The following is a 21,986-nucleotide window of genomic DNA, read 5'->3' as shown; positions in this document are numbered from 1 at the left end:
GGTACATTACAGCAGCCAATTAGACATCACGAATTGCACCAATATATCGAATTCAAGTGTATGAGTGATTGGCAGTGTACAGTAGCCAATTAGAGATCATGTAATCCACCAATAGCGTGCAACCACTCTCATTGGATGTTGTATAATTATTTTAACGTTAATTTTTTTATAATTTCATATTTTTCGACTGTTTATTAACAAATTTATTGCTGGAATTATTTAAATTTATTATTTTTATTAACTTACTCTAACAGATATGTTGCATAATTTGTTAATTAATATATTACGATATATTTTATTGTAACTCATTTACATAAATTAATTATTGTAATTCATTATTTTCATAACTTTCGAGTATCTTGTAAATTATTTACGAGTTATTGTATTCAAATTTATTTTGTGAAATTTTTTGTAATTACTTTTTACCGAAAAGACTATAGTGCGCGAACTGTTTTGAGCACATAATAGTTCCATATTTTTCAAAAAGTTTCATTCTTATGTTGTTAAAAATTCAAATCTACGCGCGGTTGTTAAAAAGTGACGTCATAAACGAAATGGAAAAGTGACGCCATCTCTCCTGCGAACAGGGTGAACTACACGTTTTTGAAACTGTAGTTTCATTAGTTTTTCACACTGCCACTGAATGGCGCCACATGTATTTTTTCCGTTAAATTCAATTAATAATTGATTTTATTAATATAATTGATTATAATATGAATTGAATTACATCGAAGTGTAAGACCAATTAACTTCGAATTCTTTTGACTTTACTAAATTATTATCACTTTTTAACCAACCTTAAGATAATGCTACAGGAATAGCAAAAAATTTTCTCTCGAATCACTGAATACCATTCTCACAGATATCTTCTTTTGCAAAAAACCACTTACTTACAAATTTGAATTGATATCGGAGCAGAACAGTTTCGCAGAGTTTCGCCAAATTTTGTGTTCATATAAAATTGTTAATTACATCACACACTCAAAATGTAGTGATCATCAAAGCCGTCGGTCATGAAGAACTATTTACTTTTCGTCGTTGGTCATAAAGAACTCTATTTATTTTTCGTCGTTGGTTATAAAGAACTCTGTCATATTAACAAATGAAAAATGTTAAATCCAATTAGACAAAATTGAAGCTATCATCATTTAAACGTTTTCAATTTTGTTAAATCACAAAATCATTCATTTATTCTGTTCTCAGACTTTCACTCAAACGCATATATTGAAATAAATATCTATTAGGAATTTAATAATAATAGTTACCTTTATGAATTAATTTATTAATTTATTATAATATTGGAAGACATTTCCCATAAAAAAAAGCATCACTGACGCCATCTAACACGATGAAAAGCGATTATCCGCTAGCAGCGATTGTAGTACTGGTCCGTGGTTTCAACCAAAGTATCTACAATATCGATTGGAATACGAATCGGTCAATAACTCGAGATAGCCGTATGGGATGAGTGTGGGTGTGGCACTGCGCATCCTACTGCGCAGGTCAGACGGCACAACTCTTCAGCTAGATATAGCAAGCTTACGTCACATACGCTACGTACTATCTACATACGACAGGTCGGAGTCTTTTGCAAAGCAAACATACAGTTTTTTAAGAGTTTTAAAAAGTTAATAGTTAGTGTTTTTAAACAAGTAAACTAGTTTTAAGTGCAGTTTCTTAAGTGATTTACTTTTTAAGTTATTTTATTTCCTATGTGACTGAATGCTCCGTGCGAATTAGTTTTTTACTTCGTGCTTCATGTGATACAGTTTTTTAAGCATACTAAAGTTAAAATGAGCGATGCTAAGAAAAGCAATAGTGACATTACTTCCAGTGGAGAGAAAGCCCGTAAAAGAAAATTGTATCCTTCGACGAGAAGATTATCGAAGAAAAAAGGAAGTCGCGAAAGACGACGCCGCTTATTTTCTCTGGAAAGGAACTCGCAAAATACTGATGCTGACGTACTCGCCACGGAACTTCCTGAGGAAAATCGGCTGTCACAATCCGATGAACAAATACCCATGTCTACGTCATGGGAAGTAACTCCAACACAGCAAAAAGAGGAAAGTGCAGAGGGGACCATATCGGCATCTTCCGATGGCGAAAAAGATAACTGGGTTTTGGAAAAAGTCGCAACACCCAAGAAAGAAGAAATCTCTTTTTCAAGTGCGTTAAATATCGTGAACATGCAGCACATGTTTGAGGAAATAAAAAAAATTGGCCATCATGCCGATAAGCGGGAAGATTGCGGAATAAAATATTTGCAAATCACCGGTGTGAAACAGATAGGCTTAAAGACTACGCTTAATGTAACGTGCACTATGTGCAATTTCAGAGGCGAAATCCGCAGTCAACCTAAGGAAGTTCAGGAAATGGACATAAACTACAGTGCCGTGGCTGGAACAATGTTTACCGGAGGCAGCTTTGCGCAGATGGAAGAATTTTTGACGGCAATGAACATACCATGCATGTCGAAAAGGCTGTTCCTGAAAAGTCACGACGAAATAGTAAATGCGTTGATCGCCGCTGCGGAGGAGGAAATGATAGTAGCGGCTGAGGAGGAAAAGCAATTGGCTATCGAGAGAGGCGATATCGTTCCTCAATCCGGCATTCCGCACATTCCTGTCGTTACTGACGGAAGCTGGATGAAGAGATCCTACCGCACCGGTGCATTTTACTCCGCGTCTGGAGTTGGTGTGATAGTCGGCTATCACACCAAAAAAGTTCTATACCTCGGTGTACGTAATAAGAGATGCAGAATATGCGAAGGTGCCACTAGAAGAAAGGAACCACCACGAAAGCACGCGTGTTTCAAAAATTGGGACATAGGCAGAGCATGTACCGCCATGGAAAGCGAAGCCGTGCTTGAAGGATTCAAAACCAGCGTTGAAACACGTGGATTGATTTATTCGACGGTGATTGCTGACGGTGATAGCAGTGTACACAAAAAAATTCTAGACGCAGATCCGTACAAATCGGAGATTCGTGTGAAAAAAATCGAGTGCACGAATCATTTGTTACGGAACTTCTGCAGGAAAATGAGGGAAATTGCCAAGAAGACGAAAGGACCAACGAGGAGGGCCATAGAAAACAACATTCTGCGCATGCGCTCCGCGATCGTAAGAGCCGCGCAATATAGAAGGAAGGAAGATATATCACGCGAGGAAAAAATGAAAAATTTGTGCCGCGATATTAATAATGTTCCAAGCCACGTGTTCGGCGAGCACGCAGAGTGTGACAAAATAAGCTACTTTTGCGACGGAAAAAGTAAGCAAAATGAAAAGAACATGGTACCACAATTAAAGAGTGCGGGAGTGTACGAACAAATAAAAGAAAAACTGCAGCCACTAACGACTCACGCGGAGAGCTTGTTATGCAACTACACAAACAATCCTGCGGAGTGCTTTAACAGTGTCATCGTCAAGTATATCGGCGGAAAAAGAATAAATTTCAGTCAACGGGGTTCGTACACGGCGAGATGCGCTGCCGCCGTAATACAGTATAACACCAAGGCAGTCATGTCGCGGTTAACTAAAGCTATGAAGAAAGAACCGGGCATAATTTTATTAAAAATGGAGCAAAAAAGAAAGGAGAGAAACGAAAAAAATATTAAAAGACGAAAAGAAACAGGAACGTCGACAGGAATGTCGCAAGCGCGCAAACTAATGCGCGCCGAAGAAGATGAGGATTACGGGCCAAACGCTTCGCAACCGGACATAAATGAAAATACACGTTGAAATTAAGACTGATTTAATTTTGGAAATGCTCGTTTAACGGTTGATTTGCGGTCAACGCCCGTACGGAGATTTTTACTTTGAAAGGTCTACCTGCGGCGCAGACACCATAAGAAGTCAGTGACACGGAAAAAGTTTTTCCACCTGCACGCAATGTTCGATTAGGGGCAGCAGACAACAAAGGAATCAGCAAAGATGCTGTAAGATAAAAGGTAAAACAAAGCTAAGTTGAGAATACAAGATTCTATTATAGAATACCCAACCAAGGGCGTTTTCGAATGGTTTTTTTAGGAACGTCTTCTTTTAGTTCTGAGAGACCCCCCCAATCCCAGAGTCTCGAGGCTATTTGTGGCTCTTGTTCCAGCAGCGCTGTCGTGATGGTCGTCGTGTCGTGACCTTGTGTCTCTGGTTTATTAGAGGAGAATTTTGGACAATGCAAAGAAGAGAGGGAGCCGGTGATTTTTACTTAGCAATGAACGGTAAATATAATTTTTAATAAATTTTATTGCATTGTATAGCATGTTATGAGAGACAGAGTACTGTAAAAAATATGTGATGTACATTGTTTGATGTTTTGCCGAATGTAGAAAATAACTGAAGGCGGAGAGCGAACGTAAAGAAACAGTAACACATCGGACAATTCTAATGCAAGAATAAAACTTTTTTATTTTTGATTTCTTTTTATATGAAACTTTAACTAATATATTTGTAAAATTTTCCTGATTAAAGATAACGTATTTCGAAACATTTATTTGTAATCTCAAACATTACGCATACGTCGAGGGCTTACCTCGATAAGATATTGTAAGTAAATATGACCCGAATCATGTCGTGTTTGGTCTTATTTTAATCAGGAAAATATCACGAATATAATGGAAAAGGTTGTATAAAAAATGGATTAAAAATAAAAAAGTTAGTAGTACATAAGCACTGCAAACAATTGAAGACTTTTGATCTTTGCCGACTGCCACGATTGCAGCGTCTCTTTTTTTTCACTCGCTGTCCTTCTCTTCGTTGGAAACTTTCAGCGTCAATTGAATCAGTAAATATAGACCAAATTATATCGTGTTTGGTCTCATTTCAAACAGAGAAATGTGAGAAGTCAATTGGCGAAAGTTTGATAACGAAAGAATGAAAAATAAGAAGGTTTCATATTTGTATGTGTATTGTTTTACAGATATACTCCACTCGGATCATGTGGCACTTCTCGGTAAGCGGGTTTCTGGCGTCGCCAGGGGACCTCCCCCCAGTAGTGAAGATAACATTCCTGCTTTATGCCATAAAGAATATTTTTGCTTACATAAAATAATTACATACAAATGAACAATAAATAAATGTAATTTTTAATAGATTTTACTGTTTTGCAAGATAATATCAATTTTTAACCAGGTTTTACCAATTTATAATTTCAATTTATTCACAAAACCTTGTTTGAATAAATCTCATATTACAATTCTAACCTTTCGACTTCGTTGCGACACTTCCTTTGTTCCTTCTTTTGTATTCGTTACGATTAGAAAGCTTGACACGTGTATTCCTACAAGTTTGTCATGTCCAAAAATAGGTTGATAAGGCAACAGCGTAATGATCTGGCAACTATGCCTTCGCGTCGCGTCCCTGTCCAAATTTGATGGGTGACAGAAATAACATTTTATGTGTAGAAGATAGATGACGAAAGGAAATTGAAAAAAAAATCTGTGTTTTACGAAAGGAAACATCTGTCAAATCGGTTTTTGACAACTCAAAAAAAAATTGTGTACTATTTTCGCGTCGCTTCCTACCTTACCGACGATCGATTATTCTGAAAATGATGTTAAACAAAAATTTAAATAATAGTTTTGTAAAAATATTGTTTATGAACAAAATTGTTGACCGAAGGTTAAGATTAAATTTTTATAACGTGTTATTGTTTGCACTCTCACATTCTACTTTGTTTGGTTACCTACATGTAATAAATCAAAATCACAGAATTAATTAAGGTATTACCATAGAGTAAACCAGAGATAACACTCTCTGTCGGCACCTTTGATTTCTCGAAAACGCTGTCCCTTCAAATGGGTTGTACAAACGAGCGGGAAATCTAAATCGAGCAAATCTACTTTCATGTCAACCTCTAATAATTTGGAATATAATTGTAATAAATTTTCTGTATATTACTAATATTGTGTTTCGAGGTATTTTCATCAATTTTACGGCGTTGAAAAGTTGAAAAGAAAAGAATATACTAAAATGATTGCTCTACAAAATATATTTGAAGAATATGTATTACGGAAATGATTATTACAAATAACTTGTAAGAAAATGAAAAACTTATCACAAGAAATTACGGATGAATGTGTTACAGAGATATGACAAAATATTTATTAGAAATAAATTATTGGTGAATATGCAAGTTTAAACTATTCTTTTTCGACCGCCATACTTCTACATTATGCACCCTCGATTCTTTTGATTTCATTTAAATTGGCTGTGTCTCTGTATCGCATTAGGAGGTAGGTTTCCTTGCCTTGTTATGTCTACTCTTTGGTATAACTGTGATATGTAAACTTGATCCCGCGCCTTTTATCTCGATTAGTTTCTGGTAGTTTATAAAGCTATTTATTTAGAACGTCGCTCCGATTACATTTTCTCTTACGAAGAAGTCGATTATTGCGCAATCGACAATCGCGTTTGAAAGAAATAGATAAAATGGTGGTCAAAACACGAGAAGATGATTTACGTTGGAGCAATGGGAAATGTATGTTCTTTTCGGTGTTACAAATGTAGAACGATCTCCGTATTGCATGATAGTTATTTTTATTTTTAAATTGTTTAACATGCTTAATCAAGGAATGCAAAATTGACCGCCAAAAATTTGAAAGAGGACGTGAAGGATGATGGATACTTAACATAATTCTTTCTTTAAACATTTATTTTGTACATTTGCATTACATTCACGATTTCTGTTTCTTATTATACATTATACGAAATCTCAATTAATTAGCAGTAGTCTATATGACTAATTTAGAAATAAAAACTATGGGAAAGTATGGGATTTAATTTTATTTCAAGGTAGCGTAATATAGCAATAATTTTTCAAAATACTATTCCTCCGCCATTTTCTCATCACATCTTTTAATAATTCTACGTTGTAATATATGTGTAGGATCGAAATTATCGAGGATGACGGATTAACAGTTTTTTGGGGATAACAATAACAGAATAGTTTTAATAATTTAACAAAAGTACAAAAATCAACAAAAATATAAAAATCAAGTACAGACAATAATACGGTAACTTTTCGGAGAACTTACTACTTCCAACGTTACAAGACTGTCCCCCGACGCCACGACGTTTTCTTCGTTCTCTACCGATTCCCGCGTAAAACGAAACAATTGCTATACGATTCTTTGTTCCCTCGCTAATTTTCGCGCCAACTCGTAATACCGCCGAATTATCTTGGCGCCAATTGTCCGAGTCACCCGATCGCGCCCGACGACCCTCGAACAAACCGATCCCTCATATGTAAATATCAAAAGCTTTATTATTAAATATAAAAGGTCACTTGCGGTTAATATTCTTCTTTACACTCTTATTGCATACGACTATTTAGAAATGAAGTATCCTCTCAACATCATATTCTGACCTACCGCTATCAGTTACGCAGTTCGTCTAAATTAGCGGAATTGATCCTTGAGTCTCCGATAAGACAAAATTCTCGCTGAACATAAAGTTAAATGGAGTGGAACAATCAGAGTTTCAGGAAACATTAAAACTTCAAAGTTTATGGCGGAAATAAAACTTTATTTAACAACAATACTACCATGTAATACGTTAGGCTCACTGTTCTTAAAATATGTCATAGCAAGGATTAGACCTCGAACTGTGTTTTCTATCCATACAATAATGTACCGCTTTTAGTTTTTCCGCCAACTTTTGTATCAAATCAATGTCCTTTACAGCAATGACACCTTAATAGTCGAGTACTTTTAGTTTATGGTCAGAATCTTTGATTTTAGGAGCCTTTTATTTAGTTTTCTATTCAGATTGAATTATTGCTTGCTATGACTTTTTGAGGAAAACTTAGACTTTATTGTAGTCAATCTATTTCTTACTCGTAAAAGTTGTACGCACCCTTCTTGCAAAATTAAGCATCTCATCAACCTTATAAATAATTACTCTACAGATGAATAAAAAATATGGTCTAGTATAGAAACATCATAGTACAGAAGAAATATCGTTAGTACACTATAATAGGCGTACGATTATTCGTTATCAAATAGTGTCAAACTCTTTTCTAATTCAGCGGAAAATATTATTTGTAGAATCTAGACCAGTTTATATCGCATTTTGTGCATGTAGAAGTAATATGTAATACATATTGCAGATTCCTCCTACGTTCAAATTGAAGGAAATGGAAGGGGACGAATCGACAACATAAGAAGCGGTGGTTGAAAGTGACAGTAAAAGCAGAAGCATTCAACGATCAAGAATGGGGTTCCGATTTTCTATCAATGGTATATTATCGTCATTCGTATTTCTGTTCCTCACATATTCGACTGGAGCTGAATTAAATAAAATACTGTGCCAAGGTATATTCGATTCATTTTATCATACTAGAGGAATTAGCATTTCTGGAGGTACAAATGTAAAGCTAAGATTATCGCATCAAATTATAGTTGCTTACAAAGTAATTTCTGAAAACAAGTTAAAATTGCTATAAATAACGATAATAAGTTACGTTTCATTAACTGTAACCGACAGCAAATTTAATTCAGTTTAATAATTAAAAAACAAAGACAGCTCTGAACATCTTTTAAAATCGTATGAAACATTGTATTCATTTTTAATATCTATAATAATCAGTTTAAATGCGCTTCGTCCACGGGGACTTTTATTGTAACGAGTGTAAATATATATTTTTGCAGGCGAACCATGTACAATTAACGGATCACCGGGTACTGGTACGTATCTGAGAAAATGTTTACCGGTTTTGAACGCGTTTCGAAATGGATCTCCTATATCAGTGGGTGGATATTATTTTTTTGAACCTATTGTTTGCTGTCCGCTGAACGCATCAATGAGAATACGGTTTATGGCAACAATAACCGCAACACCTACTCAGCTGTCATCTACAACACCTACTGAATCATCATCTACGACAGGAACAATAACAATACCTACTCAACAATTATCCACAACACCAACCGCAATGACTACTGAATCACTATTTACAACAACACCAATCGTAACACGTACTCAACAATTATCTACAACACCAACCGCAACAGCTACTCAACAATCATCCACAACAACACCAACCGCAACACTTACGGAATCAACTTCAGAACCTCATGATCCTGAAAGTGAATTAACTGTAGGAGGTACGTGTATTCTTTTTTCAACACAAGTAAACCCTCGATATAAACAAATCTCTCGGGTCTGAACTTCCGCCTATATCGTGTAGTTTCTATATTGCTCAATGTTTCGTCAAATATGAGGACAACGGGAGAAGAAAATGGCTGACCGACTGAATGTAACAAACAGCAGCATACTCATCTGCGAGGATAAAACATTCATATTATAAAATTCTTCCTAATGTATTTGTAACATATTTTTGAATAGAGTGAGTACTCGTGTACGTTATTTTCGCTTATATCGAGGTTTTACTGTAATAAGTTGTGGTTCAAAGCGATGCGCCAGAAATTTAATTTTGTAAAATTTTTGTTTGATTATATCAATCAAAATTTGTATGATATGCGAGAGCGATTTGTGCCCAGAGCGTTTTTTGAAATTAATGCATCAAACTAATTATTTCAGATTGCCTACCGCCCTTTGGAATAATTAACGCAAGTCGGGAAGTTAAAAGTATCACAGAATATCCGTACCACGTCGCGATTTTTGTTATTGATGAGCAAGGTATCAAACAATTTATATGTGGTGGTTCTTTGATTTCTGAGTTATATGTTATAACCGCGGCGCATTGCACTTATAATAAAAGTATGTAAGTATTTATGTCGTTACTTGTCAATACAAAATCTGGGCGATTATTTTAATTATATTAATAGTGCGTCTAATCGGGATTATTTCAAAACCTAATACTAAGACTAATACTAAGGCTAATGATCGTGATCAAGATCCTACATTCATTCTGCTTGCTTCTAATTATTGTACGTTACAGCCACGAACTTCTCATTCGCACCGGAATTGTGGATCTTCGCACGAAAAATGACACGAATGCGACGTATCATCGAATATCCGGAATAATACAACACCCTAACTATACATTTCCTATCGTGTATCACGATATTACCCTTCTCAAGTTAAAATATCCCACAGACTGCTGGACGACATTTCGTGTGTGCGATGTTCGTTATCCACCCAAAAATTCTTTGGAAGCAATCGTTGTTGGATGGGGACAAACTACGGAAAGTAAATAAGAAAAACGCGACAAACAATTTGCGAAATATTATTCATTTCTCTTTTTTATTTTTCCTACAGATAATTCAGTCCCATCGCATCGCCTCTTGGAAGCTCGACTTCCTTTGGTACCAAATGATATTTGCAGTGAATTTATACACAAGTCTGAAGGACTTCCAAACGGTATTACGAATGAGCAATTGTGCGCTGGTGGCATGGGGAGAGGCACTTGTAAGGTTTAGTATCTTACACTTAGCTTTCAGATCTTTTTTCATTTTTGAAGTTATTGTTTCTTCATAATTGTGACAACGGCTGTTGCAGTGGTTGTCAAACCTTTTAACGTTAATATTTTTCTACAGGGTGATAGTGGTGGCCCGTTGATTCTCAGGGGTACCAAATGGACCTACTTAATCGGTGTTGTTAGTTTTGGTATACGCTGTGGTCCCAAGCCCGATGTGTATACAAGAGTTTCCTCCTACTTAAAATGGATAAAAAGTATTGTGCTTTGCTAGAACACATCGTCTGAGACATCTGAATACTAACATTAATGGCGTTTGATGTAGATTTATTCTCAAATTGAAAATAAAATGAGAACATGAACTAGTACTGAATGAAAAAAATGTATCTATGATTATTCTTTTTCTTTACAAAGGCTAATGTATATTTCGAAAAAAGCGTCAAGTTATATTAAGTGAAAAATGTTGAAGGTATTATTGTGGAAATGATACCGCAAATTAAACGAAATTTTTAAAGACAAATTTTTTTGTGTATGCACATATGCATATGATTGTTGCAGTTTTATTGAATACTGTTAATGTATACAGGGTGTCCCATAACTAGTGTAACAGCTGGAAAGGGGTGGTGGGCGGAACGATTCTGAACAAATTTTTCCTTTACCAAAATATTGACGGAACCTTCATTTTCGATTTATTAGCAAAAAACACTGACCAATGAGAGCGCGTATGGATCAGGGGCTCGACCGCGTCAGCGATAGCTTCGAGCGTGACAGTCGACCGTGGTCGTGAACAAGCATATCGATAGCGCGTCGATATAACAGGAAACTATTAAGTGGAAGGTAAATCGAAGCTTCGGAAAATTGTTATACTCCAATTCTGTCCAAATTTTGCAAACAAGCTCTTTTTTGCGAAAGCAAACATCTGCGAGAAGGGTTTTTAGCGACTCGAACGAAAAATGTTTACCATTGCAATCACAGAGTAAACTAGAGGCGATACTCTCTGTCGGCATCTTTGATCTCTCGAAAACGCTGTCCCTTTATAATTGCTTGCACAAACCAGCGGGAAATTTAAATCGAGCAAATCTACTTTCATGTCAATCTCTAATAATTTGGAATATATTTGTAATCAATTTTCTGTATATTACTAATATTGTCTTTCGAGGTGTTTTTATCAATTTTACGGCGTTGAAAAGTTGAAAAAGAAAAGAATACACCAAAATGATTGCTCTAGAAAATATATTTGAAGAATATGTATTACGGAAATGATTATTACAAATAACTTGTAAGAAAATGAAAAACTATATATCACAAGAAATTACAGATGAATGTGTTACAGAGATATGACAAAATATTTATTAGAAATAAATTACTGGTGAATGTGCAGGTTTAAATTATTCTTTTTGACCGCCATACTTCTACGCTATGCACATGCACTACTTCTTTTGATTTGGGCATTTAAATTGGTTGTGTCTCTGTTTCTTTTTAGAAGGTAGGTTTTCTTGTTTAGTGTCGCCTCTTGTTGTATCCCTACTCTTTGATTCCAACGTTCTTCTCAATATTACCAACGTTATTCTCTATATTACCGACCGTATATGTACGGACACATCCTGGTTCTGAACACATAATCTGCATTCTGATATTGTTTGGAATATGCAAACAGCACAAAATATTAATAACTGGGTCTGTTTGATTGAGGCGCTCGCGCCTAACCTAACAATGTTGAGCGAGCGAGTAAATTTCACGCTAAAGCAAAAATAGTGAATCGTGTTATTCGGTTGAATTGGTTGAGTGGTGCAAGAGAAAAACGTGGACAAAAAAGTTGAAAAGTCAGGTACATGAGCGCGAGCAAATTCAATTTTGCATTAAAGTCTACGGGGATATGGTTTTTCGGTGATTATTCCTCCGTGGCAGCGCGCAGGAGGAATATACACGATAATCAGTAAGCAAAATCGTTGATTACTCACTTTCTGAGCAGAGTCTATGAACTTTTATGACTAAAGAATGTTCAGTGATTCCCTAGCTACTTTCTCATATCACTTATGTTCACACTTTTATTGTAAATAATTTGTTATTAATTAATATCCGACACGAAGTCGGCGGAATACGTCGTACGCATGAGCTAATTTGAAATAATTAATAACACATTTTCTAAACACAATTTATGCACTTTTATTATAAAAGAATGTTCAGTGATCCCTCAGATACTTTCTCGTATCATATTTGTTCAGATTTTTAAAGAAATTAATTAGTTATTAATTTACAACCTAAGGCCAGTCATGGTGACAAGCGGTATATGCGAGGTCACTTGAATAATTAATTATACGTTTTGTGGATATATTTTAAGTACTTTTATGATTGAAGAATGGTCAGCAATGCATTATTTGCATGGTTCGATCATAAAAGTTCATAAATAATGTTCGGGTAATGAGTAATTAATTATTTTATGTCAGCATTGCGATACGTACATAAGCCGCCTATATCAATTCTACTGCACATGCAAAGTGCAATATTTCGGCACTTTGACGACGTAGTATGGTTCCTGAGGCATTTAGAAACAAATTTCTATTAGGGTTTGATGCGTTTTGATGCCTAATAAAGCCAGAAAATCAATTTTTGTCGAATTCGGTCCAAAACGGTACAGGTGGCGCCATCTAGCGGCGAGCGGCGGAACTACGAAAAACTAAAATCTCGATTTTCTCGAAAACTAGGGACTTTTCCGAAATTCTGAGATATACAAATTGTTCCTTATCGCCTACGGAATCGAATGAGTACTTCCATAGCCCTCTAGGACCCTTATTAAAGAAATTAGAAAATTAGCCCATTTCATGGACCAAAAAATTGCCGTCCATCTAGCGGCGAAAGTTGGAACTACAAAAATAGAAAATCTTGATTTTCTTGAAAACTAGGCACTCTTCCGAAATTCTGAGATATACAAATTGTTCCTTGTGGACTAAGAAATCGAACGAATATAATTATAGCCTGCTAGGACCATTATTAACGAAAATAAAAAAATTACCCATTTCATGGACCAAAAAATTGCCGTCCATCTAGCGGTGAAAATTGGAACTAATCGAAAAAAGTCCATGAATTACACTTTTTTTCTAATTTTGTTAGTAATAATGCTAGCGTGTTATAATGGTATCCTATCGATTCCGTAGGCGACAGGGAACAATTTGTATATCTCAGAATTTCGGAAGAGTGCCTAGTTTTCAAGAAAATCGAGATTTTCTATTTTTGTAGTTCCAACTTTCACCGCTAGATGGACGGCAATTTTTTGGTCCATGAAATGGGCTATTTTTCTATTTTCTTTAATAATGGTCCTACCAGGCTATAATTATATTCGTTCGATTCCTTAGACCACAAGGAACAATTTGTATATCTCAGAATTTCGGAAAAGTCGCTACTTTTCGAGAAAACCGAGATTTTCTATTTCTGTAGTTCCAACTTTCGCCGCTAGATGGACGTCAATTTTTTAGTCCATGAAATGGGCTATTTTTCTATTTTCTTTAATAATGGTCCTAGCAGGCTATAATTATATTCGTTCGATTCCGTAGGCGACAAGGAACAATTTGTATATCTCAGAATTTCGGAAAAGCGCTTAGTTTTCGAGAAAATCGGGATTTTCTATTTTTGTAGTTCCAACTTTCACCGCTAGATGGAGGCCAATTTTTTAGTCCATGTTTTGGACTATTTTTCTATTTTCTTTCCTAGCGCTCTGAGGAGGTTCCTGTGACATTGTAGAGGTTCTAGAGAGGTCACATAACAATTTACAACCCTCAGAAATACATAAAATTGCTTAATTTCGGAGAAAATAGAAATTTTAGTTTTTCGTAGTTCCGCCGCTAGATGGCGCCACCTGTACCGTTTTGGACCGAATTCTACAAAAATTGATTTTCTGACTTTATTAGGCATCAAAACGCATCAACCCCTAATAGAAATTTGTTTCTAAATGCCTCAGGAACCATACTACGTCGCCAAAGTGCCGAAATTTTCATTTTTTTATTTTCCTTACATGCGTGTTCGGACCCCCACTTTTTAGCTTTTTTGGGTCATGCTTTTTTTTGGGAAATTTACTGCGTATGGCTATCTTTAACGGTTTACTACTGCACTTTGTAAAAATTCAAATATTGATTTTATTAGCTTAATTTACTGCAGTATGCACAAATTACATCGGAGTGCAAAACTAGTTAACTTCTGTATGTTTTAACATTACCAAAGCATTATCAACTGTAAACAATTCTCAGGCTAATTTTTGTTTTCTTTTACTTACACTACTTTTAGCCTTAAGAAAAGCCTATATGCCTGAAAATAATATATTAATAATAATATTTTGACAATAAATATTATATTTTTCTAAAAGTTTCATTCCTATGTTGTTTAAAATTCAAATTTACGCGCGCTTTTTAAAATGTGACGTCATCAATGAACACGTGGCGCCATCTCTCCGTCGAGCAGGCTGAACTACACGGTTTTGAAACACGGGTTTCATTAGTTCTCACACATGCCGCTAAACGGCGCTACATGTACTGACGTGATCATCTATTTTTTATTGTATTTTAAAGTTTTAGCAGAGCGGTAAGACTTTTAATAAGGACTTATTTTTTCCTGCCTCATCTTATTGCATGCACAGATGAGTTATTTGAATTGGGCGCTTCTGTCAACGCGCTGGATATTGAATTAGGTTAGCATTTTTAGGTTGGAGCACTCGTATCTCAGCTCGAGTAAGTGTCTTTCCTTTTTACTAGCCCTCTTTTAACGAGAATGCAACTTAATAAAATGCAATTTAAAAAATATAAATTTTTAGTATACATATAAGATTGAGGCTTCCCAAAGTTTCCAATTTTATAGACAAATTCATTTACTATATACTATAGCATTTTATATCTTCTTTAGATATTTACGTTATAAATATCAAATTAGATGAGAAATTTAATGAAACAACTATTCCTTTCTGTATTAATCTATAACTAATTTGTACTAGTTTTAGCAGTTTCATAAATAATATCGCAAATATGTAATCTTTGTGGCAACCGATGTCTACCCACAAATATTAAAAAAACGGTTAAAAATTTGTAACGGATTCATTGCATACTTTGTTGAACGCCCACACAAACTTTCATATAAATTTGCGCTCGTCGGTTGTAATTTCTTTCTTAAAAGGATTATATATTGCAAAATGGCTCTTATGTATTGAAAAGCGACTGTAGGGCGTGTTGAATTGTGTGGCATTAAAATACATTGCATGAGTGGTTGTCCTATCGAATAGAATCGTACAGCAGTGATTTCAATGCCGGTGAACGGAGACTTTAACGCTTGCATCTGCGACTGTGGGAGAACATATGTATGCCTTGCTATACAGGGTGGGCCACGCAACTACTATAAATATAGTTCTGTTTGCAATTATATTAAAAATGGATACGTGTTCAAAAAGAAAAATAAATTATGTAAAAAATATTAATTCAAACATTATATTAACTCAATATAATGATTAAATAACAGTGTTTTATATCTCCATGTATTTAGCTGCCAAACGTTGAATTACCACGCATTATATCACCGCGAGTATCTTGCGTTACATTGCTGCAAATTGAATTACGATAATTTAATTTACTACGGGTGGAATAGCTTTGTGTATAATAACCACACTTTTAATTACTATGCATTTTAAAGCCTCGCGTTATATCGCCGCGTGTTGAATTATCACGCGTTATATTACCATGTGTTAAACTACTACAAGTTTCATTGCCATGCATTGAGTTACCACGCATTATAAACTCTCGCGTTATATCGCCATATACTGAGTTACTAAACATTATATCGTCACGTGTTAAATTACAACGCGTTATGTTGCCACGTGTTGAATTTCTACGCAATATCTAATCTCGCGTTATATCACCACGCGTTAAATTACTATTGATGGTATAACGTCGCGTTATATCATCACGCATTGGCTTATCGCGCGTTGAATTACCACGCGTTTTATCGCCACGCGTTGAGTTACTATGCATTGTAAACTCTCGCGTTATATCGCCATATACTGAGTTACCAAACATTATATCGTCACATGTTAATTTACCACGCGTTATATTGCCACGCGTTGAATTTCTACGCATTATTTAATCTCGCGTTATATCACCACGCGTTAAATTACTATTGATGGTATAACGTCGCGTTATATCACCACGCATTGGCTTATCGCGCGTTGAATTACCACGCGTTTTATCGCCACGCGTTGAGTTACCATGCATTGTAAACCCTCGCGTTATATCGCTATATACTGAGTTGCCAAACAATATATCGTCACGTGCTAATTTACCACGCGTTATATTGCCACGCGTTGAATTTCTACGCATTATTTAATCTCGCGTTATATCACCACGCGTTAAATTACTATTGATGGTATAACGTCGCGTTATATCATCACGCATTGGCTTATCGCGCGTTGAATTACCACGCGTTTTATCGCCACGCGCTGAGTTACCATGCATTATAAACTCTCGCGTTATATCGCCATATACTGAGTTACCAAACATTATTTCGGGACGTGTTAAGTTACCACGCGTTGAATTTCTATGCATTGTTTAATCTCGCGTTATATCACCACGCGTTGAATTACTACTGATAGTAAAACCACGAGTGATATTGCCACGCGTTGAATTTCTACGTATTACTTAATCTCGCATTATATCACCACGCGTTGAATTACTACTGATAGTATAACCTCGCGTTATATCGCCACGCGTCAAATTTCTACGCATTATTTAATCTCGCGTTATAACACCATGAATTACTACTGATAGTATAAGCTCGCCTTATATCGCCCTATATTGGGTCACCGCGTGTTGAATTACCACGCATTATATCGCCACGCGTTAAATTACTACGTATTATAAACTCTCGCATTATATCGCCATATATTGAGTTATCAAACATTATATCGCCACGTGTTAAGTTACCACGCGTTATATTGCCATGCGTTCAACTACCACTTATTATATTACTACTCGCCTAATAACCACGTGTTATATTGCCACACATTATATCATCACATTTGATTACAATATTACATGTTAAACGTGAACACATTAAATTCTCATATGTTATATACCGAAATGTTATAATGTCACTCTTCCTATTTTACTCTACAACTTTTTATAATTATAGAATTCGTACACACATGATACGCGATGTGTATTATACGATAGATGTTATGTCATATTTCCAAAAATGATTTTATGAATCACGTTCAATCGGACGTGATAAATGTCATATACTTATCGTTACTTCTTCCACACTTGTTCGGATGCAAAGATCCTTGATTCCCTGAATGACGACAAGATCTTTGAACGTATCACGGTATTCCGTAAATTCGTAGCATTGTCACGATACAAAATACCGTACATGATTTTATATCGTACATATTTGTCGTTCATACCGTTAGAATCAGGACCGGCACGTTGCACTTCCTGCTAACTCGGTACGAATACAAATTGGCAACTTGACGCCACGTCTGGTACGTAACCAAATATTCTCTCACGAAGTTTCATGTTAGCCAGAATTGAATGTACAAGTTAGAATTTATTGCTTAGGTAATCAAATCAAATTGAGTACCGAAGTTTCACTAAAGGCATTCGATTATCAATATGCAAGATACATATAGAACAGATAGGTACCAAATTTTTATTTAGTAATTTTGAAATGTAGAATTTCAAGTATTCAAGTTTACGAGTTATCACACTTTCGAGTTATCAAATTTACCGATTTTTCTAATTATCAAGTTTCCAAGTTTGCAATAACCCGCTTAAATTTGGAAGTTAAAGTTTATTTTGTGAATTTCAAATGTCTTTCTTCAATTTCTTTTTAAACTCAAAGTTTATAGTATCCAATCACAATATTTAAAACTGCAAATATTTTCGATCAAACGAATCTTATTTCCAGCCGAGTTCAAACTTCCGACAAACCATAAAACAAAATTTCTAAAAAAATTGTAAAGGTCAGAAAATTGCTGAAGTCCACCTTTCACCGAGTGCTTATTTCGCTTATGGTTGCTTCAGTGACCATACGTGACCTATAACATGTAAACTAGGGTTTATTACGGCGACCTATATCGTTGCAGTAACAATCTAGAAGCCATTACAGAATATCATCATCAACCTTGCGTCACGATATTACTTTCCCTAGCTATCCCGACCTTGCTCGTCTTTTTCCTTTCGGGTCCGTCTGGTTTCTCAGCCCGATGTGGATCACATCGATATATCGAATTGTAAAGGTCGTCCAGAAAGGTGAACGAACGTTCAGAGACAGAATAAAACAGACTCCGAAAAAATGTTTACGAAGGTCCTGGCGAAGGACGCGCTTGTGTTATGACATTCTTCGGTTGCATTCCGAGTCTGAAAGAAAAATAGATTTGCCTCGATAAAAATGCAAAACGTGTAATATATGGGGTAGACCGCATAACTGCATCGTATTATGATTTTCAAGTAGTAAATAAAGGACAAAAAATTGTTTTTGGTAAAAATATGTGAGAGTCGGCGACGGAGACATTTGAAAAATTTTTGGGTTATCTTTGCTTCTATGGAATTGGAAAAAATGTGCGAATTTAGAGAATTAGAATTATACGAAGTTTGATGATAGTGGAGGACAAAAGTATTCGTTCACTTGAAATATACATATGAATATGTGGAAGTAAATATGTAGAATTAAAAGCAACAATATTTTCTATATTATCAACTATATTTACTCCTGTAGTATACATAAATAATCATTTATATTTAGATATTTTAAAATTTACAAAATAGTGCAGATGAATTTTATTTTCAGCAAGACTGTGACGCGAAACATACAGCCTGCATAGTGCGTCAGTGGTTAATACCAATACTCCCCACAGGTTAGCAACTCCTCCACAATTGCTCGACTTAAATCCTATCGAACATGTATGGAAACTAGAAAAAAATGTGCGAAATGATATAACGTCGAAAGAACACTTGAAAGAAATATTAAAAAGAGAATGGTGTAATATAGAAGCTGACTTCGTTAAAAGTTTGGTGTTGTCAATGCTCGATATATTACGTGAAGTGATTCGCCGGAAGGGTTATCATACAAAATGTTAATTTATAAAATTCCTGCTAAAATAATTGTAGCAATAATTAAGTGTGCGAATACTTTTGTCCCGGCGATTTCTTACGGTCTCATGAATTTCGAGTCATTTCAAGTTACTACGTGATGTTGCCTTCGGTTTTGGGTCATTTGTTGCTGTAAGTGTAATGTTTAATATACAGCTATATACGATTAAATATACTTAATAATGAGAACATTGTTCTTTTTATTTCTGTATTTCAAGTGTATACTTTTGTCCTCCATTGTATAACTATTCTAGGATAATTACATAGTACCACTTTAGGTAAGACACCCTATATGTGGATCAAATATAAAGCTTGGTTTGTGAAAGGCAGGATATGCGGCCGTCAACGTGCGTCATATAAAATACATACAGAATTTTTAAAACTGTATCGAGTTTAACCACTTTGTATTTGAACTCTGCGCGAATATCACAACTCAACCGATTAGAGCTAGTCTTATAGTGAACTATGGCCAAGTACTGTTAGGTCTGAAGGTGCTAGGTACCTTAATTTCATGGTGTCAATTTGATTGGATGTTCTTAACTTAGAATTGTATGAGTTGGTAGATTTCGACATAATTAATCATGATAGGATTTTCATAATGAATATTATCAAATTGTTAAATTTTCCAATAACAAATTCCTAGAACAGCAAATACAAAATTACTGAATTGTCAAATTCCTATTTTTCCATGTTCCAAATTCCCAAATTCAAAAATTCAAAAATATGAGACGTTTGGTGTATCAAACTCTCTAACTTCTAAAATTCGTAAATTTGAACGTTCATAAGTTCCAAAGTCCCAAAGTTCCACATCTTCACATTCTCAAATTGTCAAAGTCCCAAAGGACTTCACCACATCTTCAAATTTCCAATGTTTCGCGTTTTTAAATTCTCAAAGTCCCAAAGTTATAAACTTTCAAAGTTCAAATCTTCTTACAGTTCCCAAGTTCAATCTTGCAAGGTAAAGATCCCAAACCCACAAAACCCCAAAGTAACACAGTCCCAAATCCTCCAAATCTTCCAAAACTCCAAACTTGCAAGATTACCAAATTCTCAACCTCCAAATCACAACTCCCAGATTTGCAAGCTTGAACTCGAAACATCTCAAGATTCCTAAATTCCTTCACACATCCAAAATCTTAAAGAACCACTCACCCAAACTACCAACTTTTGCACTTTTAAATCTTTCAAAGCCGCAAAGTACCAAATCATCATATTTACCTTCAAAATTCCTCAATTCCCAGATATGCAAACTGGAGCTCGAAATGTCCTACAATTCCCAAATTCCTTGCAACATCCAAAATCATCAAGTATCACCGTTCGAAAGGAACAAAACTCCACATTCAACCTTGCAAAGTCCCAAAGTCCTAAATCACCATATTTACTTCCAAAGTTCCACAACTTCCAGATTTGCAAACTCGAGCTCTACATTTCCCATAATACCTAAATTCCTTCCAGCACCCAAAATCGCTACATATCACCGTTCGAAAGGATCAAAACTCCACCTTGAACCTTGCAAAGCTCCAAAGTCCTAAATGACCGAATTCCTAAAAAATTTCTTAATTCCCAGATTCGCAAACTCGATCTCGAAATTTCCCACAATTCCCAAATTCCTGTCAACATCCAAAATCTCCAAATATCACCCTTCGACAGAACCAAAACTCTACCTTGAACCTTCCAAAGTCCCAAAGTCCTAAATGATCAACTAAAAAATTCCTTAATTCCCAGATTCGCAAACTCGAGCCCAAAATTTCCCAAAATTCCTAAATTCCTTTCAACATCCCAAATCCCCAAATATAACTATTCTGAACAACCAAAACTCCACCTTGAACCTTCCAAAGTCCCAAAGCCTTAAATGACCAACTAAAAAATTCCTTAATCCCCAGATTCGCAAACTCGAGCCCAAAATTTCCCACAATTCCCAACTTCCTTTCAACATCCCAAATCCCCAAATATAACTATTCTGAACAACCAAAACTCCACCTTGAACCTTCCAAAGTCCCAAAGCCCTATACGACCAACTAAAAAATTCCTTAATCCCCAGATTCGCAAACTCGAGCCCAAAATTTCCCAAAATTCCTAAATTCCTTTCAACATCCCAAATCCCCAAATATAACTATTCTGAACAACCAAAACTCCACCTTGAACCTTCCAAAGTCCCAAAGTCCTAAATGACCAACTAAAAAATTCCTTAATCCCCAGATTCGCAAACTCGGGCCCAAAATTTCCCAAAATTCCCAACTTCCTTTCAACATCCCAAATCCCCAAATATAACTATTCTGAACAACCAAAACTCCACCTTGAACCTTCCAAAGTCCCAAAGTCCTAAATGACCAACTAAAAAATTGCTAAATTCCCACATTCGCAAACTCAAGCCCGAAATTTCCGAAAATTCCCCGTGTTCGTCATCCTATTCTAAAATTGTCGCTCGAGATCGTTGATCCTCACCGTCGTCCTTCGCGGAGGCGCAGTAAAGGTCGTACCCGGACGTTCTAAAAT

General features: G+C 35.6%; 2 protein-coding genes across 5 annotated transcripts; both read left to right on the top strand.

Moving 5' to 3' along the window:
* Positions 1-1,517: 1,517 nt before the first annotated feature.
* On the top strand, positions 1,518-5,085 carry LOC143264049 (uncharacterized). Of its 2 annotated transcripts, none has more exons than XM_076529335.1 (3): positions 1,518-3,946; positions 4,042-4,213; positions 4,912-5,085. In XM_076529335.1, the coding sequence occupies exon 1, from the start codon at positions 1,794-1,796 to the stop codon at positions 3,735-3,737; it is 1,944 nt and encodes a 647-aa protein (XP_076385450.1). In that variant the 5' UTR covers positions 1,518-1,793; the 3' UTR covers positions 3,738-3,946; positions 4,042-4,213; positions 4,912-5,085. The 2 variants fall into 2 exon arrangements, with proteins under 2 accessions (XP_076385450.1, XP_076385451.1); XM_076529336.1 differs by having other exon boundaries at positions 4,026-4,213.
* Positions 5,086-7,336: 2,251 nt separating this feature from the next.
* LOC105662120 (chymotrypsin-like protease CTRL-1) lies at positions 7,337-10,736 on the top strand. 3 transcript variants are annotated; one of them, XM_076529337.1, is made up of 7 exons: positions 7,337-7,712; positions 8,101-8,305; positions 8,642-9,097; positions 9,534-9,717; positions 9,895-10,145; positions 10,215-10,369; positions 10,493-10,736. In XM_076529337.1, exons 2-7 carry the CDS (start codon positions 8,206-8,208, stop codon positions 10,643-10,645), a joined length of 1,299 nt encoding a protein of 432 aa, XP_076385452.1. In that variant the 5' UTR covers positions 7,337-7,712; positions 8,101-8,205; the 3' UTR covers positions 10,646-10,736. The 3 variants fall into 3 exon arrangements, with proteins under 3 accessions (XP_076385452.1, XP_076385453.1, XP_012137713.2); XM_076529338.1 differs by lacking the exon at positions 7,337-7,712 and having other exon boundaries at positions 8,101-8,230; XM_012282323.2 differs by lacking the exon at positions 7,337-7,712 and having other exon boundaries at positions 10,215-10,364.
* The last annotated feature ends 11,250 nt before the right edge of the window (positions 10,737-21,986 follow it).

Source organism: Megachile rotundata, chromosome 3 (assembly GCF_050947335.1).
Source record: "Megachile rotundata isolate GNS110a chromosome 3, iyMegRotu1, whole genome shotgun sequence".
Classification (NCBI taxonomy): Eukaryota; Metazoa; Arthropoda; class Insecta; order Hymenoptera; family Megachilidae; genus Megachile; species Megachile rotundata.
Note: the sequence above shows the minus strand (reverse complement) of the source record. Positions and strands in the feature narration are given on the sequence as shown.

Coding starts and splice junctions, on each gene's coding strand:
- LOC105662120 (XM_076529337.1), top strand. CDS start 8,206: ATGGGGTTCCGATTTTCTATCAATGGTATATTATCGTCATTCGTATTT. Junction 9,098..9,533: donor AAGTGAATTAACTGTAGGAG/GTACGTGTATTC, acceptor TAATTATTTCAG/ATTGCCTACCGCCCTTTGGA. Junction 9,718..9,894: donor TGCACTTATAATAAAAGTAT/GTAAGTATTTAT, acceptor TGTACGTTACAG/CCACGAACTTCTCATTCGCA.
- LOC143264049 (XM_076529335.1), top strand. CDS start 1,794: ATGAGCGATGCTAAGAAAAGCAATAGTGACATTACTTCCAGTGGAGAG.